General features: G+C 39.5%; 1 protein-coding gene across 6 annotated transcripts; it reads left to right on the top strand.

Moving 5' to 3' along the window:
- The first annotated feature begins 174 nt into the window (after positions 1-174).
- Positions 175-25,152, top strand: RCOR3 (REST corepressor 3). 6 transcript variants are annotated; one of them, XM_069852842.1, is made up of 12 exons: positions 177-468; positions 1,084-1,140; positions 6,845-6,922; positions 8,813-8,865; positions 10,536-10,697; positions 11,051-11,175; positions 12,638-12,734; positions 15,723-15,941; positions 17,600-17,677; positions 18,431-18,488; positions 23,839-24,080; positions 24,509-25,152. In XM_069852842.1, the coding sequence occupies exons 1-12, from the start codon at positions 327-329 to the stop codon at positions 24,851-24,853; spliced, it is 1,656 nt and encodes a 551-aa protein (XP_069708943.1). In that variant the 5' UTR covers positions 177-326; the 3' UTR covers positions 24,854-25,152. The 6 variants fall into 6 exon arrangements, with proteins under 6 accessions (XP_069708947.1, XP_069708943.1, XP_069708948.1 ...); XM_069852843.1 differs by having other exon boundaries at positions 179-468; positions 12,638-12,716; XM_069852846.1 differs by lacking the exon at positions 23,839-24,080 and having other exon boundaries at positions 175-468.
- The last annotated feature ends 2,839 nt before the right edge of the window (positions 25,153-27,991 follow it).

Raw genomic sequence — 27,991 nt, 5'->3', positions numbered from 1 at the left:
CGCCCTCCCCTCCCGCCGCGCTCTGGGAGCTCCGCCGCGTAGCTTGCCGCCCACCACCACCACCCCCTTGCCATCCCGCCTCGGCTAGATCCGGCCGCGCCGGCGCGGAAGGATTCGCGGGGGTCTGCGCTGCGCCAGGGGGAGGGGGAGCGCGCGCGCGGCGGGAGGGGGGGAGGAGGTGCCGGCGCGGCGGCGGCGGCCCGAGGGGGGGGCGGGGAGGGGGCAACATGGCGGCTCCGTGTTAACTTCCACCCCCCCACGGCAGTCCGCGCTGCCGCTGCTCTCCTGCGCTCCCTCCTTCGCCCTCCCCCCCGCCAGGCCCTGACATGCCGGGCATGATGGAGAAGGGAGTGGAGCTCTTGGGGGGTAAGAGCCGGGCAGCCCCCAACGGCACCAAGAGCAGCAGCCCCTCCAACGGGCACTACTCGGAGCCGGAGAGCGGCGGCGGGGACAGTGGCGACGAGCACGGTGCGAGCCTGGGGACGGGCCCGGGCCGCCCCGCCGGCGCGGGAGGGAGGGGAGGAGGGAAGGAGGAAGGGAGGGAGAGGGCGGCGGCGAGCGGAGCCGAACCGGCCCGAGCGGAGCCGAGAGGGGCCGAAGTAGCCTGACCCGAGGGGAGCCGAACCCGCTCGGCCCCGAGCCGAGGGGAGCCGAACCCGCTCGGCCCCCGAGCCGAACCCCGGCCCGGGAGCCGGCGCGGCCGCTGCCTCCGCGCCTCTGTGTTGCGTGCGGGAGGCGCGGAGCCGGGCGGCGTGGGGGGGGTCGGAGGAGGATGCCGGGAGCGCGCGGCGCGGCCCCGCGGCTGCCGGGCGGCCCCGCGGTGCTTAACGATGGGGAGTGTCTCTCGGGAGCCGCCGCCGTCCCCATTGTTCCGCTGAAATAAAAAACTCCCCCCTCCCCTCCCTGGCGGTCGCCGGGGCTTTAATCCCGGGCGGGGGGGGCGGGGGCTCCCGGGCGGCGCGACCGGCGTCCCCTCCCGCCGCACGGCGGTGGCTGGGACGGCGCCCGGGGACACCGAAGCCGCTAATTCCTTCTTCCCACCCCCCTCCCTCCTTTCCTCCCTCCCTGCTTTTTACGTTGCAGATGTAGGAATGAGGGTCGGAGCGGAATACCAGGCGCGCATTCCCGACTTCGAGCCCGGTAAAATCGCTCTTTTTTTTTTTTTTTTTTTTTTTTGGTGTGTGTGTGAGTGTGTGGCTTTTCTTTTTTTTTTTAAATTTTTTTTTTTGTATTTATTTATTTATTTATTTCCCCTGCTGTAACCTGACATCTCCCGAGGAGGGAGGGATGGCTGGGTCCGGTGGCGGGGTGGGATCGATGCTGCTGGTGGAGCCTTTGTGTGGGCGATCCCGAGAGGCTGGCAGGGGCAGCATCTGCTCTCCCTGCTCCCGGGGAGAGGAGAGAGGGGGTTGGGGAGGGGACGATTGGGATTTTCACTTCGTTATCGGCCCTATTATGTGTATCATTCGGGAGAGAGGCAGGAAAAAAAAAAAGAAAAAGGTTGGATGCTCACACACACACACACACACACCCCCCCCCGCAATAATAGCTAAGAAAGGTGATTTTAAAACCTTTAGGCGAAGGGGTGATGGATGCGCTCAGGCGAGGGTGGGAAGGGATGCGCCCAAGGGCTGCTGCCTGCTGGAAGCGCCGGGTGGAAGGAAGATGCGCTTGGTGGGAAACTCCTGATGCCGGTTTTGTGTGCTGGAGGAGCCGCGCCAGCCCCGCTCTTCCAGGCTGAGCTGAGCTCCTCCGCCTTCCTTCCCCCGACCCCGGGGGACACTGGGTACGATCGCATCGCCTGGTACTCGGTTTTAGCAAGTTAATTGCCAGAACGCTGCCTTGCCTTTACTCCGCTGAGCGCCGAGACCCTAGGAGCGTTTATCAGTTTTGCTGGAGTGGTCAGATGAAGCCTATCTACTTTCCTGTTCTCCAAACAGGCTCCATTCGTGTCAGATGATTTCCTACCGGAAGAGGATTGGGCCAGAGCTTCTCACATAGTGCCTCCTAAAGCTGGAGAGAGCCCCTCTTGATGGGCGCAGGTCCCCACAGGCCAAAGAAAAGGCCGAGGGAAAGAAAGGGGGAGGGTGGGATTAAATGGATGCATGATCTTGGCATAAGGGAATGCCTTTCCTCTAGAAAGGAGCGCGTAGTCTAGGTCTCTTTGTTAATAAGACTAACCGCTTACACCCTTTCTTTTTACATTGCCTACGTAAAAATAAATAAAACCGATAATTTCTAACGTGCAGCCTGAGCTTGTTTTTCCTACAGGTCACTTAAATTAGAAAAACACGTAGTGTTTGTTTTTTTCTTTTGATGAAAAGAACTCTTTACCCCTTATAGGGCAGCTGAGGTTCTGTGGTTTCAATTTTGTAAACTATATATGTGATAGTATCATAGTGTTTGTAACTGCAGAACTAATTTTATGCTCTCTTATAACCAGACCCGTTAGAGCTCCTAAGTGTTCCTGGAGCGTGCAATTCAATTGATACTCCTTTCCCTAATAATTGGGATTAATATATACTCCTTTGCTTTTAATGATGGAAAGCTCTAATAAGCCTTGTGTAAGACACATAATGTATAATATTGTTCTTCTTACTGTGTGTAGTTTGATTATTAGGGCAAGAAGATAACAATATTTTTAATACCTAAGTCTTAGAAAAAATTTTTTAATAAAAGGTCCATAAAGTAAAAGCGCAATGCACACTTACTGTGGTAGCAGATCGGTTGTCTGAGGAGATCTCATGCTTTTTTTTTTTTTCCTTCTGATTAATCTTGAGGCATGATTAGAAACAGCCGTAATGCTGGGCCAAAAGCTGTGCTCTTATCATAGTTACACTTAGATTACTTTTTTTGGTAGCAAACGTTGCTCCATCTTATTTCTGGGTTTTTATATATGGACATAGGCCACTATCTCTAGTTGATTAACTTCAATGCTCTTTCTTCTTGGAATTGTTTTAATGCCTTTTTTTTTTAAGATACCTTAGAGTGTGTGTTTATTTACAGTACTTTGAGTGCTGTTTTGTTAACCCTCTTAGAACAAATGAGTGGGATAAGGGAATCAATGGCAGATGAAACTAGATAGGAGTAGAATAAATACCAGTCCTTTGGCCTCACTTAGGCTGGGTTTAAAAATATTTGTCAACAACACATTGAGGAACAAAACATTAATGATTAAAATTCTGATGGTAATATATATGATCTAAGGTTAAAAAATTGTTTCAAATAAGAGATTGTTTAAAGAAAAAGTTAATCAACTGTTTGTCAGTGTCTCTTGGAAGAAATGGATTGTGGTTGGAAGCAACAATTTGGAGAAGTGAGTTTAAACATACTTTTTCTTATCCCTTCCTCACCATCTCCTCTTTACAAGCAAATATTCAATTAGAACTGTAAGAGAAATAGCATTTTTAATTGTCGCTGGGTACTACTACAATGAGACAAATTTTCTCATTGCAAAAAATGGTTTTAATAAAATCAAAATCCTGTATTTCCTTACCTAATTTACTGAGTTAATAAAGCATCTCCTGCATTCTAGATTTTTGTCTCTTCCTCCTGCTGGTTTTCCTACAGTACTTTATGTTCTTGAGGTGAAATTGTTTCTCCTTGTACCTTCTGGCCCACCTACAGATGTGGCAAGAACAAAGCTGGCCTGCCTATAGATGTGGCAGGACCAAGGCTGTTTGCATTATCTGGGAAAAAGTACTGGAGAATGCCATCAGTGGAGATGCACCATACCGGTGTCATCCACGTCTGAGGTTACTGCTAGAGAAGTTTTACTCTACTTGAATTCAGACTTGCCAAGATCTTTATTATATATTTTGCTTAATTCATGATGAAGTACTTGTTTCACATTTACCCTCTTCTCTGGGTGGGTGGAAGCATCAAGAAGAATGTTTCATACTATCTAAAGTCACTTATGAATTCCATTACTGTGTATATCCTAATAACTTATCTCTCTCTAGTTTTCCTGTGTGAAAGCAGACTTTCTTAAATTACTAAGTGGTGTGGTGTAGTGTATAAAATTTTCTATTTATTCCATGCCATCTGTCCTCACATTCCCTGACTTTTTATTTATTTGTTTATTTACTTACTTATTTTTAAGTTTTCCTGTCCTTTGTTTTAGAAATTTAGTTCCTCCTCCTGTTAAGTTTCTGTGGTTCTGTTCCTACATGCAAAGCTTAGCCTTAGCAGATGATCGGAGTACATATGCTGGAAAACAGTATTCTTTTAAATTGCCATGTTGTCCCAGAATACCCTTATTAAGTCTTGTATGCTTCCAGATTTTCATATTCTGAGTACTTAGACACGTACAGAATAGTGTCTTCTGCATGTAGTAACTTCTAATGCTAAGCTGAAATTTAGATAAAGTGTCAGTATACTGCTACTGTTTCTCTATTCTGGAAACAGTGGGGAGCGGAGTGCCTGTGGGTCTTCTTCAGAGTTTTTTTTTCTAAGTGGTATCAGCCGGGGAGCGCAGCAGCTGAAGTATGGCAACCTTTTCCTACGTGGCTTGAATGTGGCTTTTGGGAAGGGGAAAGCTTGTTATACTTGATGTAGCTCAGGGTCTTCCTCTTTCTTTGGCTTACAACTCTGCTTTTCTAACGTTCTTTGGTTAACACGTTTCCTGGAATGTCCAGCCACTGTCTGAAATAAGAATGAATCTTGCAGATGAAGATCAAGCTGCCCTTGAGATAAAGCAGAGCCTTTGAGGGGGCCAAGTCCTGCTGACTTGAATACTTTAAAGCACAAAGGGCAAGAAGCTGTTTTCATAAAGGGAGGTCATGGTCCTGCATATGGAGATGGAGGGATCCCTCTGCTGTAGCTATTGGCATCTTGTGTTGAGGACAAGATGACTTCCTTGAGTGCAGACCTACCTATAAGCATCCTAGCTTTCCTTTGTCATCCTTGCTTTCCTTTTGGCAGTGTGAAGTTGCCACCTGAAAGGAAACAGTCATCTGCTTCCTGCAGGAGAAACAGCACTGCTCCATAAAGGGGTGTTCTGGTGGGAGCTGCTCATTAGTCACGTGAATGTGGCTTCTCAGTAAGGGAGTGGTACCGCATCTGTGACCTCCTGCAGGATTTTTCTCTTTAATACTTGAATAGTCAATAGCTGACAATATTTGTGATACCCACTTGTCTGCAAGTGTCTGTTTTGTTTTAAGGAAGATCTGAGGGTATACTGATATTAAATTTAGATGTTTCTCGCTCACAGCCTGAAAATCTGATGCATTCTTTAGTGGTCGTGTTTCCCTTTCATCTTCTAGTTAAGGAGCAGAGTACAGGGTACCAGGCGTTTACCTGTGATAAAAGCTGAGTGGACAAGAGAAGTTGTGCCTGTAAGATGTTTGCATTATTCTTCATGGAATACTGTTTCTGATGGCTGAAAATGGCATGCTGCTTTTGTTCTAAAGTAGAATGTTACATTAAGGAATTTGTTCTTATATAAGAAAACCTTTACAGAGTTTAGTACTTCGGTGCTTTATGGATGTATGTACATTTTTAACTTGTTACAGAGTTTATGGTGCATTTAGATTATCTGTCTTGCACATCTCATCCTGGAAGACACTTGAGTTTTTCCAATTAACTGGTCTTCAAATCCACAATCGCAAGGGATCTAGAGATTGCAAAGATGATATCAAATACAAAACACTGCCAAACTAAAGGGAAACCCACCAAAACATAGTACATTATTAGAAAGCACTAAGTTGTTCTCTTCCAAAGCACTGATTTGTTTCCTTCAACAAGATATAGAACCTAAATATAAAGGGTGGAAGCTTAAAATAGAGTGAGAAGTTACTTGTTTCACTGAATAAAAAAAAACCCTATCCTTCTCCAAGAAGGATGCAAGGCAAGTTCCTCTGAGACTGATTCCTCAAGGAATTCATACCGACATTAGCGCAAATGCTCCAATTGTTGAGCAATATCTTAGCAAGATAAACTGTTGTAAACAAATGGATTGTAAGAAGTCTTTATGTAGTAGCATACACTTGTAAAATATTCATGAAATGTAACTATCTGTTAATACTTATCTAGTATTGTGAGTTTCCTTTTCTTTTACAGAGTATTTTTAAAAATAAGACTCTTACAATTTAGTGCTTTGTATGAAGCTGCATCAGTATTGCAAATATTGCTCTGTCCTCCTGGTTGGTTGGGTAGCTTGGTCTGCTTCCCTTGCTACCTTGTGGAGGTGAAGCACAAACAAAAAGCTCCCAGCCCCCATACCTCTCCCAAAAAACACCAACCAACCACATAAAGATGACTTTTACACCTAACTACTTTCTGCAGCTACACAATTTGGTTAGCTACGAATATAAAAATTACATGGCTGTGAAAATCAAAACTAGAGAGACAGATGATTAACAGGACTGTTTCTGGCATAGCTGTTAATATAGTTCCTTGCTGGAAGGATCAAGGTATTCTACTTGCTGTCTCATGGGTTTTTGGTTTTAAGGAAGCCTAAATTAATACACTAGATCCTCATAACTCCTATGATAATGGAAATGTTAGAGTACTAATAGATAATCATATCTTCTGGTGGATGATTCCAACAGAAGTACCTCTAAATTTTGCATCCATGCCAACTTCAGCAATGCATGTTAATGTACCAATTGTGGTAACCAGGATCTTGTCTAACATCCAGTTACGATTGAACCTCGTAAGAATGGTGTTCAAATTCAGTCTTTGAAGTCTTAAGGAAATAATGTGGAATTTGTGATTTTTTTTCTTTCATTCCCCTTAGTAGCTGGGATGGACTTCATGATATTGTTTAATTACTTATTCTTCCTTGAGTAGTTGTTCTCTAGATCATATTTATAAATACTAAGACTTAAATATTTTCTTGCAGGTGCCACGAAATATACTGATAAAGATAATGGAGGGATGCTTGTGTGGTCTCCATATCATAATATTCCAGATGCCAAGTGTAAGTCCTTCCCTGCTTAGGAATTTGAATGCTTAAGTATACCTAAATAGTTGTTTCTGGTGTGCCTGTTTGCTCTTTATTTTGCACACAGTGAAACTGCAAATTAGTAAATTAAACAGAAATCCTCTCTTATTATCTTATTTAGAGAACTCTAGGGAAAGGAAAGATTCCCTTTTCTTATTTTCTACTTAAGTTTGTGTTTCAGATTGCACTGACTGCATTGTATCATCATAACTTTCAGTTATTAATAAAAGAATAAAACATCTAAACATGAGGAACTTGCTGCTGCTTTAAATTTCAAGGAGAAGGCGCTGTAGTGATAAAATATAGAATCATTAGGGTTGAAAAAGACTTCTAAGATCATCAAGTCCGGCCATCAGCTCAACATCACCATGCCTACTAAACCATGTCCCAAGGTGCCACATCTACATGTTCTTTGAACACCTCCAGGGATCGTGACGCCACCACTCCCCTGGGGGTGTGTGTGTTGCAATTCTTCACTGCTCTTTCAGTAAAGAATTTTTCCTAATATCCAATCTAAACCTCCTGTGCTACAACTTGAGGCCATTTCCTCTCATCCTATCGCTTCTTACTTGGGAGAAGAGACTGGCATCAACCTCACTACTACCTCCTTTGACGTAGTTATAGAGAGCAATTAGGTCTCCCCTCAGCCTCCTCCAGGGTAAATTCAGAAAAGGTGTGTTGAGGCTGAGTTCTTGAGGAATGCTCAGGAAAAACTGAGCATTTTCTCCCTTCAAAAGTGACCTGACATGCAGGATTTATCTGACCAAATGTGATCAACCACCTGCTTAATCTAGTTTAAACCCGCCCCCTATGCTAGAATTTCAGATATGTAATAAAGCAGAGTAAAGTCTTGAGGATGTGGTCATGAGAACTTGTACCAGTATTTAGAGGTTTGTGTCCCTCTACATTTGAGGGAACATAGCTTCTACCACTGCAGAACAGATAAAAATAAAATACTGTACAACTGTGATTATTAAATGTTTTCTTCATTCCTTTAAAGTACAATTAACTTTGCTGCAGCAGTTCATGGAAGGACATCACTGGTCCATTTGAATAATGAGGATATTTCCTTTCTCAGTCATGCTTCCTTTCAACCACATTTAGTTGCCACTTTATTATGAGCTGTAGAAAGTGAATGGAAAGAGTTTGTTTCCTTAGAAATAAAAAAATGCCCATTGAAGATCAAAAGTAGCAGGTCTTAATCGCAAAATGATGGAAAGCATTCAACTCAAAGCTGACTCTTGTGTGGCCAAATATGATTTAAAGAATACTATTGGTGAATTTGATGACTTAATTATTGAATTTTCATATTCTTTATTGAAAACTGATTTCATACCATGGTTAAAATTAATGTTGGTCTTGGAAAACTATATTGATATTGAACTTTTGCATAGTCCTTGGTTTAGGAACTCTTTACATTAATTTTTAACATGTTTGGGAATATAAACATTAGAAGTAGTTCAATTTAAAACTGAACCAGGTGTCTGCACCTCCTCACCCCAGCATGTCTGTGTTCTTAGCAGTGGGCTCCAAGAAGACATAGCCTTTCAATAACTAGGTAGTCTCCAATTTAAATAAATAAGTTATTGAGCCCTGTGGCTTTGTTGTCATAAAAATGTGAAAGAAAACATCTTTTTCACTGATAATTAGCTTATGTAAGAAGTTTATAAAATTAAATGTGAGATTAGAATCAGTGAGTTTATTATTAATAAAGCTGTGAATATATTTAATGTTTTTGGGGACCTGAGCCTATGCAGTTTATTAAAGCACAGGATGACTGTTTTCCCATGTTAGATGGCTAATTCTGTTCACCTTATAACAGAACTACAAGTACTAAAGAATAATTCTGACATTGCTTTGTTACAGTGGATGAATATATAGCAATAGCAAAGGAAAAACATGGATACAATGTGGAACAGGTAAGTGCTATGAAATGAGAGCGCTTATGTAAAAGGATTTTTTAATATAAAAGTATAACACAACACTCCCTTGGTTACCATTAATTAACGCTGTTTCTCTTCAGGCACGGCAGCAAACACTGCAGTTAAATGGACCTGCATACAGTTGTGGTCTGGATTCTCTGCAAAAGATTGAGCTCTTTGTTTTCATGACATGCTCAGCTTGTAATGTGCACTTTTGAAAGGTTCGGTATGTTTCTTGATACACTGGGCATGTCATGCAATTGTGTGTGTATATTTAGCTAAAGAATTTCTTAGAAAAGCAGATTACAAATTTGATGTTTAATATTAGAATTAAAACATGGTACAGTTTTGAGCAGCTGATTACCATAGGGACAGCATTGGAAAGGTTTCTTGCATATGAAAAAAAAAAGAGGCAAACCAACTTTTGTTTTTTCAGAGGCAGGAAAAAGGAACGAAGGTCTAGGCTTGAGAGTAGCAAATGAGTTCATTATTTTAATAAACTTTAATCACCATCCTGTAAAAAAGTACAGGATAAATCGTTGCTGGTCTGCACTTAGTTCTATTGCAGTTTTCTTCATGAATTAACTGATTACCTCTTGCAAAAGAAATTTGGTGTACTAGTGGAAGTAAGTTGTATGGTCAAATTTTAGAGGATGGAAGCTCATAGTAATCTTGGTAGTCAACTGCTATCTAAAAAAGGAGGCTGCTAGTGTCATGATGTCCAGAATACCTGCAATTTGGTGAGGTTTGTTTATGGCGTGGCTTCTGTTAGGGAAGAGAAGGAACTGAGGGATCTCAAAATAAGTCTACGAAAAAAGACTAATTTTCTAAACAACTTCTGGTACAAAATATTTGTAGACTGTTCACAGCAAAACAGAAATTATCCTTGCAAGAAGTGTTTATTATTTGCCATTTTAACAAGTAAAGAGGTTTACTATGTCCAGGTTAATAGAAGATTTGAAATTGGAGGTTTGGAGAACTGATGAACAACTGGTGATTGTGTCTGGACTGTTTGGTTGAAACTGAGTGGATTACATTTCCCAATTCCCATGCCAGGCCTGGCATCGAATCTGTTGCGGATCCTTTGGCAGAAAGTCTAATCAGTGGAAAATGCTTTTAAGAATATGAAGAAATGAAATTATGTAAGAAAATGTACTTAAGTTTCAGTTCTTATTAGGTGCACTTGACATGGAAGTGGCTGTGCTGTTATGTGTGGTTTGGAGAGTTGTAGAAAGACCGCTCTTTGAACTTTCAGACTTTCATTTTGGATGATCCTCTGGTTGCTGAAAAATATTGTTTGGGTTTTTTTTTGAGTGGGCCTGAAGACCTGTAAGGAACTGTGTAGGAGATACGTGTTTGTAAAGAAAGAAAGCAGGTCAGATTTGAGCGTATCAGCCTAGTTCATGCTACTTCAGAATTAATGCTGCCATGCCAACCTTTAATTGTCTAGTTTTCATAGATTTAATAGAGTACAGATGTGCTCACTCTTCATATTGTTTCAAAAGAGGATTCTGTTACCTATAGCACATAGCCAATAAAATTGTAAATACAGTTTGAGAGGGGTAGTCAAGTTTTATTTTAAACAAATAAATGCATTTTCTTATTTGACTTAGTTCAACATTTTAGAAAGTTGACTAAATCCAAAAAGGGACTATTTCTTTTCAAAGGCTCTCGGCATGTTGTTTTGGCATAAACACAATATTGAGAAGTCACTTGCGGATCTCCCTAACTTCACTCCTTTCCCTGATGAATGGACAGTTGAAGATAAAGTTCTATTTGAACAAGCATTTAGCTTCCATGGAAAGAGCTTCCACAGGATCCAGCAAATGGTAAAGTAATATTTTCATCAGGAGTATTAAATAGTTCAGATGCTCTTAGAACAGAGGCTTCTGTTGGGCTAAAATTTCACATTGATTTTTGTGTAAAAGCTCGAGGAACAACTTTGAATATAAGATTTAAGTTAATCTCATTATGTCTCTTGGACCTATAGCTTTTTCACTCTAGTAAAAGAGCCTTTACCCACTCCCCATTTTTTAAAAAGTATATGAAATACATCCCTCCTTTCCATCTCATCCATGCCTTTAAGGTACTCAGATAAAGGTGATTGTAAATAGGCCAGAATTATACTCTTGAGTGGAATTTTAATTTTTAGAAGTATTAATATATTAATGAATTCTTCTAGCTTCCAGACAAGACTATTGCAAGCCTTGTAAAATATTACTATTCTTGGAAAAAAACTCGCTCTAGGACAAGTTTGATGGATCGGCAGGCACGTAAACTGGCTAATAGAAATAATCAAGGTGATAGGTAAGTTCTTTATTCTCAAGTAGCTAACCAGAGACTGAAGTAGTTCTAGGTAGAAATGCTAGAGTAATTTCCAGCCAACATGATTTCAGCATGAACTATGTTTGAAGGTTGAAGCGTCTCTGCTTTTAGTTAGGAGTTTGGTACCTGTGCTTTAAAGACTGTATCACTCCAGTCGGTGTGGGTTGTAATAACACGCTTGAGTGCTTTAATGCATAACTGCAAAAAAAAGGGTTTAAAAACCCTGAAATCTGGGGATGTGATTTAGAAATAATGCTTTAAGTCTAACCCTGTTTGAGTGGGTAGGTGGATTTTCTGGGCATGAGGGGGTTTTGTCTGCTTGGGTTATTTTGGACTAGAATGGAATAAAAACTGAAAGAGCGACCACTGGAAAGAGCTGTAGCAATTAGAATGCCCAACTACTGTTTTATAACAAAACTTTATATAAATATAAATCTTATTTTAGGAGACTCAGAACTGCTGTCAGTCAAAAAGAATTAGAGTTCAAAGTAGTTTAACAATGTCTTGTACAGAAGGGAATGATGTTTCCCCTAGTAACTATGAAATTAAAATTATATTGCACGTAGCATACTTGAGTGTTAACTTGTACTTTTTGTAAAAGTGATTTGGTATGTTGAATGTATTAGTAACATAGTCGTGGAAAAAATGATTTTACATCTACAGAAAGTTGCCTAGCAAAAGGATCTGTTTAATTATATGTTATTGAAAAGAACACATGAAATCTAAAATTCATGTGCTTACTCAGTGACCCTATAGCTTAAAAATTACAGAAGAAAATAAATTTGCTTCCAGTTCAGCATTTTGAATTTCTTTTTGTAATAACTAGATTTTTTTTATTGTTTGGGGGTTTTTTACATTCACTTGTTCAGAAATTGTGTGAATGACTGGATTTTACTGGGCTGAACTAGCTGTTACCTTTTCAACCTTTTCTCTTTGATGGTTCAGCAGATTTCATTCTTCCCTGCCCTCAGTAGCTAGATCTAGAGCACTTTGGTGAAAAAGCAATCCACTGTTTTCCCATCTTATACCGTCCCCTTTTGCTCCCTACAGAGTTCAGCACAGGTTTCTTCATATACCTGGTGCACGGGTTTGAGAATTGGTCTATTAAAGCTAACAAGGCAAATGAAAGCCTTGGTATAGTTGACAGTGTAAGTGTTCATGCTAGCGCAAGTGGTTGAAATTTTTTGGCAGCAGTACCAGCACTGCTTAAAGTAACTTTGAAACTACAGTTGACAATTTCTCGCTAAGCATAATACTTACTAGAATTTAATATAGGAAATATGTTTGCAATAGCTCTCATTTGAAAACTACAAATATCCTTGAGATGCCATGTACTTGGAGTAGAAATTTTGGAGTAGATAGTTTTGTCTTAATCCTGATACATATTTATATTTGAGGTTAAAAAAATAGATAAAATAACCAGCTTCTTATCATCTGTCCTCAGTGATGATGACGTAGAAGAAGCTCATCCAATGGATGGAAATGATAGTGATTATGATCCCAAAAAAGAAGCCAAAAAGGAGGTAACAGATAGCTTAACGGTGAATGTCAGTTTGTTTGTTTTCTGTGAATATGTTATTGTGAAGAATATAACTTGTAGTAAAGAGGTTTAGCTTGAACCTGCCGAATTCACAGGGTTTCAAAGTGATCAAGGTCGTGACATCTTCTGATTGAAACAGAATTTTGTCGTATATTTTTGCCATTCTATGGACATAAATGCATCCCTCATTGCCTTCGGTCTCTGCCAAGAGATCTTCAGGTTTTATGAGAACTATATGCTATCGCTACCTGGTAAATAAACATTCCTCCCACTTCTGTTTTGTTAATGTTTACAGTTTTACTAGTTGTGAATTTTTGGAAGCTAAATATTTTCTTTGCATTTTAAAATTAAACTACATTTTTCCAAGAACATCTCTTTTTGTTCTTTCACAGCCATAGTGAGGTTATGCATTTCAGCTATTATGTGGCTTTATTGAGGTGCTTTCTACTAATAAATGTGAAGAAAAATATTTTTGTCTCCTCTAATGAGCACTTACTGTTAACTTTACAGATGAGTGCTGTGTTTGAGGTGGGCTCGGGTTTTGTTTTTTTGGGAGGTTCTTTTGTTAAACTGAACAAAACTAGAAAAACACATTTAAGTGTGTAAACAGAATCACGGAATTGTTTAGGTTGGAAAAGACCTTTAAGGTGATTGAGTCCAGCTATATACCTAATGCTGCCAAGTCTACCACCAAACCATGTCCCTAAGCACCACTTTACATGAAAGGTGACTCAGCCACTTCCCCTGGCAGCCTGTTGCAGTGATTGACAGCCCTTACAGTGAAATAGTATTTCCTTATATCTAGCCTAAACCTCGCCTGGTGCAACATGAGGCCATTTCCTCTTGTGTATTGCTTGGTACTTGGTAGAAGAGACCAACACCCATCTCACTACAAGACTGGTTCCCTGATCAACTTGATACATTTGTGATTTTCCTGAAATGGTAGAATTCATGCTTTTTGAGAACAGGAGGGAGAGGTAGTGTAAAACTTCAACAGTCCCAGGAAGTGGTATCTAGGATTACTAACATAATTTTGTGATTACACCAAAAATTATGCTAAGAGACTGATAGATTTAGATTCCATTCTCAGCTTTGCAGTGACCTTCAATGTATTGCTTTATCTAACTGCCTTAGGAAATAGAATAAAGAAACCAAAACCCAAACCAGGACAATTACAATTACCCCTTTCTATAAAAGAGTTTGAGATTTTTATTTTTTTTAACATGCCAGGGTATGTTTTCTAGAACTTGAAATGGCACAAGGTCTAATGATTAACATCTTTACTTTTTATTCTGCTGTTGTAAATGGTCACGCAAGCTGTTCATTTGAGTTGCTGCCTAAGCTACTTCTAAATAAGGGCTGTTTTGTTCAGTTTACGCCATTACTGTTTGAATCATTACACACAGTGCAGAATGAAAGTAGTGTGTTTGTAGACTTCTCGGAACAGGTCAAATAGGTTTGCAGTTTCTGATGAGCTAGTGGGATCTACGTAACATAATTTTGTGATCTAATATTTCTGATGGGATTTGCATTCTTTGACTTCCTAAGCAAAATATAAACTGAATAGGCTACCTGAACACAGAGCAATGAAAACTTTCTCTTACCAGAGAAAACTAAAATAAGTCAAACTCTAGCTTGGCAAGACAAAAGCTGGAGAGAATATTTTTAACTTTAAATCCAGATTGAACAGACAGGAACTGTGATTTCCTAGGAAAAGAGCAATGCAAAGCCAAAAACCAAATAGTATAAGTGGGCCAGAAATAAACTTAACCTTCAGATTTTTAGGTGTCAAAGTAGTAAGGCTCTATATCTACTTCCCAAGGTAAAGCAAATATCTTTGTGCTTTTAAGCGCTTAAAATCTTAAATGCTTTTAAGCTTGCCTCTATGAAGTCTGTGTACTGGACTAAGATGTTACATTAACCAGAAAGAGGGTGTGACAGAAGATTAAGCATAGTAGAGCAAAATATTGCTTGCTAATCTGTACTAGTGCTACAGAACATAATAATAATGGCTGCTGCAATTTCTTTGCTCTTCACTGTGATCAGATGACCACATCCTCTTAACCTGCATAGGTGCCAGCAGGGAGGAGTAGTAGGGAGCTCCTTGAAGTAGCAAAAAGCCTGAATCTCGTCTCTGTTCTTATATTTAACGTTGCTTTGAATTTGAAGACCCTTGCAGGAAAAGTAGTTTTTGTTTCTCTGCTCCTGATCTGTAGGGAACCTACCTGGTTGCTTTATGGGAGTCACATACATGCAGACTAGCTGTTGTGCAGCACTGTCCATTTCAGACAAAGCTGAACTTTTTAGGTGTCCAAACACATCAGAACAACAGTTACAAAGATTGCATCTCCTCTTTGCTATCCTATTCCGCTTCAAAACAGCAAACACCAAAGGCTTAAGTTTGCTAAATCACATGGATTTTTATAATAACTAGAAAAGTGAATCCATCCTATCTTCCAAATCTTGAATGCCCTCCCAAAACAAATAGCCCCTTCACTTTCCAAGTTAAGAGTGCTTGCAGCAGGGAAAAGTGGCACCTTGCATTCTTGCCCCCCATGGTTGACTTCCACTCGTTCTTCTCTCCTGATCTTTACCTGAACATGTCATATCTGACCAAAAATAAATGTGTGAATTCACTGATTGCTTGATTTAAACATGTAAAATATACATATATTCTTTACTCTCTTCTTATGTAAGAGGTTCTCGACTTTTGCCCTCTTTCACAGTATTCAAACTGTGATTTCTATACCATTTATTGTATTTTCAGCCGTATTGAGAACAAAAAAAACAGGCGTTGAAAACTGGCTTTTAAGACCAATGCAGGCTTATCCAGCAAATGACTTGTATGTGCCATCAGCTCATCTGCAAGAGTTAGTTTGAATACTTCATGCAGAGAGGATGTATGACATTACAATGTTATGTGATACTTTAATAAAGTTGCATACAAGATACTGTTATTCTTTAATGATTTATTTCTTGTAAATTAAAGGGCAATAATGAGCAGCCTGTTCAGACCAGCAAAATAGGTCTGGGTAGAAGAGAGTATCAGAGCTTGCAGCATCGCCACCATTCTCAGCGTTCCAAATGCCGTCCACCAAAAGGCATGTACCTGACCCAGGAAGATGTGATAGCTGTTTCCTGTAGTCCCAATGCAGCCAACACAATTCTTAGACAGCTGGATATGGAACTAATCTCGTTAAAGCGACAGGTACCATGGGTTATTGGTTTTGTTTTGTTTTCATCTCAGATTGTTCTGATTGTAATGCTTTTGAAGATTATCTGTGAAGATTCTGAAACTTCTTTGATGTGAGTCTTCCTAATTTTGTTCCACAGTTATCAGAAATGCTGGACACTAGCTGACTAGCTGTTCTTTGGTTTTGTTTTTTATGTTCATCTACTCTTGTGGATAACATGAAACAAGATAACTTCCTTTAAAAAAAGGGAGGGGGGGAGTATGGCATGAAAACAGTATTACAGATTTGGGACAGGACAAAAGACAAAGTCACACTTTAGTAAAATTTTTATTTTTTACTTTTGTTGAAAATATTTGTGTGACAAGTGAGAATAAGAACAATGAAGCAGAGAAAGTTGCATTTGTTATGCTTGCTTAAAATTGTAGCTGTTTTTCAGGATGTCCTTCCCCACACATCATGAAAGTATAGCTGGGGGGAAATCGTGGGCCTAGTTATTTCTCTGTTTGAATTGATGAGCTTTCTAATTCTTACTAAATTTAGAAAAGCTTTGTAGTCTTCACCTTTAAGAGGACAATTGCCTGCGTCCTTTGCATGAAGAAGTTACTTTTTGGCACTTAATGTTGAAACACAGAATCCATTCAGCTTCTAAGGGTGTGCAGAAGTATATGCATGCTTGCTTTCTAGGAGACATGGCGCTACAAAGTCAAGGCTTATCTCCTGGAAATTCTGCCTGCTTATAGACTGCTAAGAGCTGCCATGTTGCGAAATTATGGAGTGGAAAAGGAGTTTCATGGGGTTTTTGCTCCCTTATATTCTTTTACAGGAGAAATATACTTCTTTCTGTCACAGCAGGACTCTGGGGCTAAATAGCATAGGTGGGTTTCACTCTTAGGCTAAGTGTAGGTGAGTTACAGCCTTGAGGTTCTGTTTCTCCTTTTTTTCTTGCAGTGATCTCAGAGATGCAGCCTTTGGAGTCTCCCACTGAGTTGTCTACTTTTGTGTCCATACTTAAGAACACTTGTAATAGCTGTTCACCATAGTATGCAAAACTGTTTTCTTACCTATGTTACCTTATGTGCATCACTGTCAGGTTTAAAGGGTTAATATATATGTATATGTACAATTTGGAAGCTCTCTCCTTTTCATAGACTTAAGATATTTTATCTGAACATTTTAAGTCGCTTCAAGAGGCACCCTTAAAGGAGGATGATCTAAGGTCAATAAAAAACAGTCTGTCAAAAGGAACTACCTGGAAACAACTCATAATTTTTTTTTTTTCCAAAGTGCTTTTTGGAGAAGGAAGAAGTTAATGTATGCAGTACCTCTCACTTAGATTTCTAAGAACCAAGTTTTGTGTCTAGAATATTCTGCATTCTTCTTCAAGAGCGCATGCATCATCATCATCATCATGTCTTGCTTTTTATGTCCTACTTTTAATTTTCCTGCAGACGAACTGTTCTTTTGAAAGTCTGGCTTAAATATCTTTCTTTCCATAGTAAACTGTGCTGTACTTTTAATTTTTTTTAAAACAGTTAAAAGTAGTGAAGCCTTAAATCTTAATATTTCTCTTTCTAACTTAGGAGGTACACTTGTGGCAATCCTAGTGAAGATATATGTGTAAAGTGACCAACTTTCTTTGTGGAGCTGATTAACTTTGTTGTTTTTGACCAAGGTTCAAAATGCTAAGCAAGTAAACAGTGCACTTAAACAGAAAATGGAAGGCGGGATTGAAGAATTCAAACCTCCTGAGGTAAATCAGAATAAATATTAGAACTCGTGGCTTTGCAGTTGCATTAATGGGAAACTACAGAAATGTATTTTGCTGCAGCATAGTGTTTGCGTTTCAGCAGCAGCGTAAACAGGATCCAGGGTGAGTCTGGCTTCTTTACAAGAAATTAGTGGTAGGCTTTTTTTATGGCAACTGGCTGAATAAAGGAGCAGAAAAAAACCTGAAATGTCATGTTTGATCATGACAGTAGGGAGCTGAAGTTGAGCCCTGTTGTATGGGGCTTTTTCTGATTAAAAGTAGATTTGTGGATTGCTAGCAGTGAGTTCTATGTTCTGTGTGGAAACATTTGGGCATCTGAAGTGAATAATTTACTAATACTGAAGTTACCTTTTTGCTTGTTTTAAAGGCTGGAATATGAAACGTAATGTGAATGCAAAACACTCCAGAAACCAAGTCCCCGTAGTTCAGATAAATGTAACTGTGAACTCAAATTCTGCCTGCGTAAACATAATTAGCTTGTGCATAAGTTATGATATAGGTGATATTAAGCACCTCGATAAAACAGAGGAAAAATTATTAATGTAGTTTTAAACGCAAATCTTAAATGCTACTTCTTCCTGAAAGCAATCTTAAACTACAGATTTATGGCTTATAAGTGAGACATTTTTACCTGTGTCATGAAATATAGTGCAAGTGAAACATTCTGAAGCTCAGATATTTTGCAGCTGTTGAAACATTTTTATGATCTTTGTGCTATTTTTCTAATTTTAATAGTCTAATCAGAAAATCAATGCCCGTTGGACCACAGAAGAGCAGCTTCTTGCAGTACAAGGTATGTTAATGGTAGAAGCAACTTGAAATCTGATGCAAAGGATTTGAAGAGGTACTCTGACTTTTGTTTGTATTCCTCTCTAATGAAAAGCTAAACTTTAGCTGGACTTACAGGAAAGACACTGGGAAAACAACGAAATTAGTGAGAGTATTAAGGGCATTCATGCAAGGAACATGACACTAGTCTTTCAGGTATCCATATTAAATCATGGAATCATAGAATGGTTTGGGTTGGAAGGGGCCTTAAAGATCATCTAGTTCCAATCTGGGTTTAACAACGGTAGTAGTACCAAAAAGTCCTGTCAGTCATCTTTTAAATCATCTTACATGGATTTCCCTGAAGTGGAAGACTGAAGTAATAAAACTTGAAGCGAACACTTAAGACATCTCTCCATATTATTAAACAGGAAAAAGCAGAAGTTAAACTGCTCTACAGTTACGTTTCTCTGCTCATGAGGGAGTAAAAGAGCGGATATCTACCCAGTGGAGGCTTTTTAAGAGTCTGGATAGCTGGATGTGGATACTTGACAGTCTTATTGGAGAAACACCATTTCCTAGCAGGCTATTGATACAGCTGATATGCAGTTAATTCATTTATATGAAGAAAAAGCGGCTCTTGTCTTGCTTTAGTATGCACTACCTAGTCAAGGAACATGCAAGGGAAATATCTGGAGAGCCTAATGCTGTCTTGAAGGCAGTGTATACTGACTCATTTCTATGGATCACCTTTTTTAAGATAACATAATCATTTCAGTTGTACACACTGCTTTATTTCTCTGTATTCTTCACCTTCAAAACAAGTCTGAATATTTGTATAAAGCCTTCAGTTGGATCACTATAAAGTTGTCAGGTGTGCCATTCCTAGCAGTTATTAGCTGGGTGACTGGAACTAAAGTTAAATTTATTTGGATGGATGGATGGAAACGCTGACGAGCATGGTGTGTCTGAAGTCATGCCTCTCACCTTACATGCCTCAGACTGGGATTTGCGTTTCCAAATTACTTTCTGTCGTAAGTTCATTCTCAGTCTTTCTAACGTGCTCGCTTTTTTTATTTTGTTCCCAAATGCAACTGAAGGAGATGCCTGTCTTTGATATGATAGTCTAGTAAGTAGAATGCTTGCTGAAGAAGTGGGGAAAATCCAGGTTTATTGTGCCTCCCTTAGCATGAAAGGGTTCAAACCATCTTGCATTTTTGTAGTTCAGTTATCGGAGCTTTCACTAACTATCAGTTTGGGAAGCAACAAGAATGCATTTAGCTTTTGTTAAGGTATGGAACTATGTGGCTGACAAGGTAAATAATAAAACTGGAGCATGGGCAAAAGAGAATGAGGGTTGGTGATGACTCCTTGGAGAAGAGTTCTAGTCTTCTGGGCTCTTCTCCAAGGAATGTTTTGAGGTAGTCAGCCTCATTACTTAAGCGTGGGGTGGGAAATCGGGCCTTCTGGAAGAAAACTGTTTTCATTGAATTTATATTTACTTCTTATTTGTATTATTTCCCTTTTAGTCCCCTTCCTGTATAAAATGGAGATGGGAGAGAGCCCTAACACCAGGAACAAAGTATTCTTATTATCCCTTCCTTACCTATTGCCCAGTAGTAGAGTCTCCCTCCTGGAAAGAGTGCTGTAGGTATTAACATCTCATCTCTCAGGCTAAGGACCCTGTTCTCTTGCTTCAAGATAATTGCTTGAGCAAGTAGACTAATGCTTGAAGGAGCCATGCTGTCTTTTGCCCTGTTTTTAGAAGAAAATATCCATGGTTCCTATACTAAAAGCTGCCATAATGCACGATAGGGTTGAACTTGGAAGTTGATTTGAGCATGGAGACATTTAGTTTGTACATCTAAGCGAGATTTAATTCATCAAATATATTGATACGTTTTGGCATGTACTTTTAATAATTTTACAGAAATCATAAGCATTGAGCAGGTAGGTGGCACTTCAGTGATTTGTTCACTTGAATTTAGACATTAAATCAAACCATGGCAATCGTAAAAATAATCTGCAGTAATATGATTTTGGTACTGTTTTGCCTAAACATGAAAAAAACCTTGTCATCTGTGGGCTAACCTCAAGAGATTGGCAATAACTCAAAAGAAGATGATAAAAAACCCACGCTTTAAAGCAGACATTTTTAAAGCAGTGTGGCTGCCTGCAGTTGGGGTTGTGGACTCAAACTCATGATCTCTAAGACAATTTTTTACAGTATAATTTATCAGGTTGCCATTCAACTTTGTCTGAATAGTTTTTTAACGTAATGAGCTAGTTCATCACTTGAGCTATTCTTAAGTTACAGACTTTATGTATAGAAATGTATAAGCATGATCATCTTTTCAAACAAAGATTTCAGCCATATCAAAATCACAATTACAAAAATGCTTTGAGACATTTTCAAGACAACAAAATTTGAATTGAAAAGGAGCACATTACTTTCATAGTGTTGCAGTGGAAAATGGTTGGGACAACCAGGATCTAACCCTGCGTAGAGTAGCTGCCAGGGGCACTGTAATCCCATCACAGCGATACTGCAGCTCTTGTAAGCCAGAGGTTGCCATTAACTATTTCTGCCTCGTTGTAGTGCTGGTATTGTATTACTTTGGATCCAAATTAATGTTTTGTGTGCCTCTCAGTGTTTGCTGTGCCACGCAACTTAAGCAGTGTAGGCAGCATCAAACTTGGATTTACGAATTTCTCTGAGTTAGACGTTCAAGGTAAAATATTTTAATAGTGAGCATGCACATGTTCAAGTGTATCTTTGCAAATGGTCAAGGAGTTTGAAGGATTCCCCCAATTAGGACTACTTTCAAATGAGCTGTGAGAAAGATATTCATACATGTGAAGTTATGCACTCATCTTTTTTGAGCTTCACTTTCAGCAACCTAATGAAAGTATTCTTATTGAATAACAGATTAAACACTTCAGAAATAATTTGGGTGATGTTTAGCACAGAATTTGTGTAAGGATGTGTAAGTGATGTGCACCAATTTGAAAGGGGTGATCGTTTGGCATCAACTCTTACAGATATGCCAGCACCTTATGCATAAAACTGTCATAAACATGTATTGAACTTCCACTATTTCTGATACAGCTTGAAAGGTTTTACTACATCATTGCATAGAAGTCATTGTGGTGATGCTAGAAAACACTAAGAAAAGAATCCAAAAGGAGTAGTACTGTGTGTAGCTAACTGAGGAAATGTTGGGCTTTTTAGAAGTGTCTTATAGTTGGGCTCTTGGTGAAAGCAAGATATGCTGCTTTCAAGCTGTCTGCATGGAAACAGGCTTTAAGACCTTGTTTTTGACAACTTTAGTTGAATTTAGTGAACAGACTCAGTTGTTGTGCTGATTAAGGGGAAGAAAGAAGTATAGACAGCATAGTAACAGAAAAGGCTGCAGTCACTGGAAGCCTGAATTAGTTTTCGAACAAAAATGTGCTTTGTTCTGCTGGGCACTTTTTCCACTTGATTAATTATACAGGATGTTAGATACGTTGCAGTGGACGTTTAATGATCATTACAAATTAGTAAGAGTAGTAATGATAGAGCAATCAAAGGAGGGAGTGTTCTGTGGGTGCAGACAGCTTTTAAGGAGTGTAGCTGATAGCTTGTACAACTGATAAAGTGCAGAGCCAAATCCCTGTCTTGTCTTTGCCTAGATACATGCCCTCCCACGTGGCTCTGCTAGATCCCTTCGTTTTCTTTTCAAGGTTCTTGCAGACAGAATGGTTGGATTCTTTTGTATGCCCAGAAAAGATCTTAAATAATGTAGCTAGGCTCTTGACAGTTGAAACATCAGCTTCAGCTACAGTAATTGTTACTATCCCGGAGCTGAACTTTTCTCTTAAATTGCAGTGAGCATACATTACCACATCAGAAGTGCCTATTAACGAAGAAAATAGAAGAGAGCAGAACAAGCTGAAGGTCATACTCTTCACAATTAAGTTGAAAAGGAACATGGCTCTCAGATTGGAAACAACTCTCACTTTCTGAATCCTTTGCCTCACTTTCTGAAGTGAGGCATGAAATCAGGCATATATTTCTTTTCCTGTAATGAGACAGAGTGTCTGTCCTCTAAGCACTGTAATATGTTCCGAATGAGTACAGTTATCAGGAGCTTCACAGAAGTCGTCAAATTGTGATCCACTCATGCGTAGCTGAGAGCAAAAAATTAGTCTTCTGTTTACTCAGTCTGGAATAAAGCTCTCATTTCTTTTAATCTCCAAACTTTTGGATACTTGTGATTAAAAGCATACTTTGTGCAGCTAAAAGTTGTATTCTAGGATGCTGGATAGTTTGTGGCTTTTTTTTCTTAAGCAGGAGAGAGGGGGAACTAGATACATGACCCAAAGTTTATTGATTTTCTCTTAGTTATATTTAGGGTATAATTCCAATTCTAGGTTAAAAATTATGAAATGTACTCAAGGGATTTTTTTTTGTGTTATATGCAAATGTAGTTTTAGAACTTTAAAGTACATGTTGGGATTTTCTTGTGAAGCGCTTGTGAACAAAAGTAACCTACTAATGTCAGTGTGAAAATGAATGAAAAGAATGCTGCAAAGATCTTCTGTTGTGCTGTTTCTTGCTGGACAATTTGATCCTGGAGGTTTGTGCTGGGCTGTCTTATAAACAGTAGCTTCTGTTTATTTACATTCCCTAAGGTGCTTGTCTCAAACCCCCAGATAGTTCTACCCGTCTGAAATGGTGAATGAAAGCTTTAAAAGACTTTGTTGGGTAAATGCTTGCCATTTGCTCTTTGTAGCCTCAGTAGAGCATGTCACAAGTGCAGGAATGAGCAGTATATCATGACTTCATGTAACTGTGCCCTTCTGCCCTGTGCTTGGTTCAGTAGCTACTGCCCTCTAGCACACGTTGGGGGCAAAGAAGCATCTGCGTGCAGCTGGCACTGAGGGGACCTGTAGAAGCTGTCAGTGTTTGTCACTTGACGTTTCTAGTGTTGTACCCTGTTTACAGCTGTGCATACATGCTCGGTCACCCTCCCTGTCCCATCTTGAACTTGTCTTGGACTTCTGCCCTTGCTGCAAGCACACTGAAGGATTAACTTTATTTGTCAGAGGCCAGATCTCTGCGGTTTTAGGTTGGAGGCTTGGTGAACAAGCCAGGATTTTAAGAAAAGTGGGTAATGACCTTTTAATAAAGTTCTTGAATTGTATGTTGATAGCTGTGCAATTAAAAAATATTTTGTTTTAATGGAAATTGAGGCCTTCTCCTAATTGAGAAGTCCTCCTAATTAGCAACTCCTTGGTTTGCAGGTCCCATAGGTTCTCTCTATAAATACATCAAACGTAGCTGTGTCTGACTGATTCTTCACAGCTATGTTATTTACTTTGCCTTCCAGGTGTCCGAAAATATGGTAAAGATTTTCAAGCTATTGCAGATGTAATTGGCAACAAGACTGTTGGCCAAGTGAAGAACTTCTTTGTAAACTACAGGCGTCGGTTTAACTTAGAGGAGGTATTGCAGGAATGGGAAGCGGAACAAGGAACCCTGGCTTCTAATGGTGATGCTTCTGCTTTAGGGGAGGACACAAAAAATACTTCTAATGTGCCATCAGGAAAGAGCACTGATGAAGAAGATGAGGTGTGTTTTGTGTACCAGAAATAAGTAAGCATGGGTTGAGGAACAGCATTTTATTTAGTGATATAATGTAAGGTTAACTGGTGTGGAGTGGCAACCACATTCTAAAGAATGATGATGAGCTTGCATAGAACTTCAGCCAATGTCGTTAACCAGCTGGGAGCAGGACTGCACCTTTCATAGTGACGATCACGTTACTGTTTTATTGTTAAAATACAGTTCTTGTTCTAGAAGAAGACTCTTGCTTCATAAGTATTTTTAGTTCTGCTGTCTATAATATTTTGGTTGGTCATTTCTTTTCAGTAACTTCTCAGTTTTTTGGTTTTATTTTTTAAATGCTGTTTCCTGTGTAGTGGACAGTGGCAGCCCAACTGCATCGTGTTGTGGCTGGGATGGCTGTTCATGCGGTCTTGTCTTTGTCCTTTGTGCAGGCACAAAGCACTCCGGCCACTCAGTGTTTAGGCCCTTCACCTCCAGCACAGGCATCTGCTCCAGCACCTACTGCTCCCATGGCAACTTTAAATCAGCCACCCCCGTTACTTCGTCCAGCGCTTCCTGCTGCTCCTGCTCTCCATCGTCAGCCTCCGCCACTTCAACAGCAGGCGCGATTTATTCAGCCAAGGCCGACTCTAAATCAGCCTCCCCCACCACTCATCCGCCCAGCTAATTCCATGCCTCCTCGTCTAAACCCGAGGCCAGCGTTAACCACGGTTAGCGGCCAGCAGCCACCCTCGCTTATTGGAATTCAGACAGAATCTCAATCCAGTCTGCACTGAAGAAATAAAGCAGAATCATGCTAACTCCTACATCTGAAAAATTGTATCAATGTACTTTTTTTTTTTTCCCAAATAATGAAGTGGAGACAAGAGCAAGCCTTCACAGGTATCAGACCAGTTTCACAGAGGAGCAAGCTAATAACTAGAAACGGAACCACGTGAATAACCACCTGTATAAAAATATTTTTATGTTGAAGACTTGTACAGCAGAACAATGCCTACAATACAGCCCTCCTCTATTTGACTAACTGTTGAAGGAAGCTAACTTCTTAAATGAATAAATGTTCAGCACACCAAGATTTTGTTTAACTGATTTTTACTCTATTTATTTTATTACAGTTCTTTGTAGTCAAGCATCTAACTACAGGAAAGTAGTCTGGCAAATCTAGGAATAGATAATATTGTAGGAGACTTAAATGTAGCGTTGGGTTTTCTTGTGTGTGTGAATTATGTTTTTTTACTTTTTAGTGCAAAAAAAAATAATGGCCTTAGGTTCAGAATTTTTCGGCCCTGTTTAGATAACAGTAGAAGCATTTCACGCACTTGTAAAATGTGTTTCTTCTCTTCATGTTTTTCTCTGAGCAATTTTTGTTGTTTAAAAAGGTACTGTCTTACTAAATACTCCTGAAAGAGTATTCTGAAGACTCAATGAGCTGTTGTACCAAAATTACAAAATCTCACATGTGTTCGACTCGTAGAAGTTAATTGAAAGCAGGAGCCCAGTTTCCTGCTGCAATATCTTTTGGGCTGGGGTGGAGAGAGAGGCAGCAACTTCACTACCCAGGGGCATGACAGGAGAGGAGCCATACAGCAAGAACCATTAATATAATTTGCTATTCCACTAATTCTTCCAACTTAAGTACCCACTAATTCTTCTAACTTAAGTACAGTAGAATTTCATTCCTCTGAAAATGGCTGTCTGCAGTTTGTCTATGTTAGATCATGGGTATCTTGCCTGAGAATTCATGAGGGAAATATAGACGCTGGTGGTCGTAGTAGAATATTGTGGCAGTAAAGATTCCCGCTGCCAGCCCAGTCTTACTGTTGACTGATTCTCTCTGATTGCTGCTATTTCTGCTGGAGGCGATTAGCTGGGTTGAGGCTATTTGGGTTTTTTTGTTCTGTTTTATTGACTTAAGTAAAATCTGTATTTGGGTATAAATTATTGATTCCAAATTTTAGGACATTGAAACGTTTTCTTTCCACTGCATTCTTGTCTGAAGCCATGATTTATGGCCAGCAGTATTTTGGGGCGGGGTTTTTTTTGGGGGGGGGGGAGGGGTAGGTGGATTGGTGGTTTGTTTTGTTTTTTTAAAGTAGATGCCTCCACCTGCCAAGTAAACCAGGCTGCAAATTTCAGTAGCACTGTTTGAAACTGTGTGATCTGAATCAAGCTATTGAAAAATAACTGCATTCTTGTCTATGTAATAATGTTCCTGTTGACTGCCATATTTAGAAAATTAGTTTTGCTGATAGCTGAAATGTTGTTTTTAAATCCTTTTAAATCTATTCTGTTATTAACTAGATTTGTCCTCGACTAAAATGAAACTTAATTTGAAAATGAAATGTGCTCTCCTTAGGCTTTTTCACAGATAAATTGGATGGTCTAACGATCAGTTTAGCAGCCGGCTAAAATATTTTTTCATGTGCAAAGGGAAGTTCTTGTAGCATCAGATCCTATTTCATTTGTAAGTCTGGTATTAAAGTTCAATAGCAGTGGCCTGACTTGCAGTTAAGGTGTTGACCCTTATGGTTTGGTTCTTCATTTACAAATATTTTCAGATCAAACTTGAGACTTTTTTTTTTCTTTCTGAACAGCTTTCTCTGGTGTGCTGAGTCTTGTGCAAAATCATTCTTACAGTTTTTCTGTTGCATCAGAGTAGATGCCTAGCCACTGCCTGAGAATCAGATGACCTCTTGTCTAAGAAAAGCAGCATTGTAAAACAAGCACCAGGGAATTTGTAGTCACTGAAACTTGTGTTCTGGCCATTATAAATGTCCCCTCACCAGCTACACACAAATCTGGCTGCTCTCCAGTCTTTAAAAACTGATATGAAATCAATCTGGTACATTTTGACGTCATAAGTATCTCAGTTTAATTGTTAACAGTGATAAGATACATCTTCAGGATTTCTTTTTCTCTTTTCTTTTCGTTTTATTTTAGCATTGAGTCTCCCAGGTGTGTGTATTGTACCTTTGCTAATTTTTGTCTCGTCTCTTGTCGATAGACTTCAGTATGCAGAATGTTGGGTGTTGCAGTACAGTTGGCCACCACCAACTGCTATAAAACTGTTCAGTACCTTGTAATTCCGTTGAATCTTGTTTAAATAGTCTATAACTGGGCAAAGGTGCTGTATTTGAAGGGGGGAGGGAGGGCCAGAGATAGGTAGTATTTCTTAATTTACATACACTGTAGCACACAGTAGGGAACTCCTAGCATTTGTAGTACGAAATAAGTATGTACATAGCAAAATGTCTTTATTGTGTGCTTTGCAGAATATGTGCATACAGTTTGCACGTCCTGTTCTGGGGGGTAGGGTTTGTTTTAAGCAGTGTTTGCCTGGAGAGTGATATGCTTGCTGCTTAATCAAAGGATTAAAGTTTCAAAGAAATCTGTGTCTTCTATTTTTATGTACCTTGTAATAGTCTAATATGTTAGGGCCCTTATACTGTGATTCTCTTCTAAATTCATTTATATTTTTTTAAGAATTAGAAATAAAATTATACAATGGTGTTGATTTCAGTGGGGAATTTCTTTTGCCGTATCTGGTCTCCTGTTTTGTGATGTGGTCATGAACACTGACTTCAAGGTTGGCTTAATTTTGTCACTTTAAAAAATGTAAAATATTTGCACACTAAAGTTTGGCAGAGAACATTGTTCATTCTACATTGTTCAAAGCTAATGTAACTCTACAGCTTTTTGTACAGTTTATTTTAGTTAATAAAGCAAAATGGTACTAAAAAATGACAGATTCTACAAATGCAGGGCATAATCTGAACAACATGTCATCTAGGAACAACACTTGCAAAATATGGATGTACAAGAACTATCAGATTTAATTGTTGCACTTTAAATCAGAATGGGTATGAAGTTAAGCAGGTATTTCTGCTTTAATAAAACAATCACTAAACATTGCA

This window comes from Phaenicophaeus curvirostris, chromosome 2, assembly GCF_032191515.1.
Source record: "Phaenicophaeus curvirostris isolate KB17595 chromosome 2, BPBGC_Pcur_1.0, whole genome shotgun sequence".
In the NCBI taxonomy this organism is placed as follows: domain Eukaryota; kingdom Metazoa; phylum Chordata; class Aves; order Cuculiformes; family Cuculidae; genus Phaenicophaeus; species Phaenicophaeus curvirostris.
Note: the sequence above shows the minus strand (reverse complement) of the source record. Positions and strands in the feature narration are given on the sequence as shown.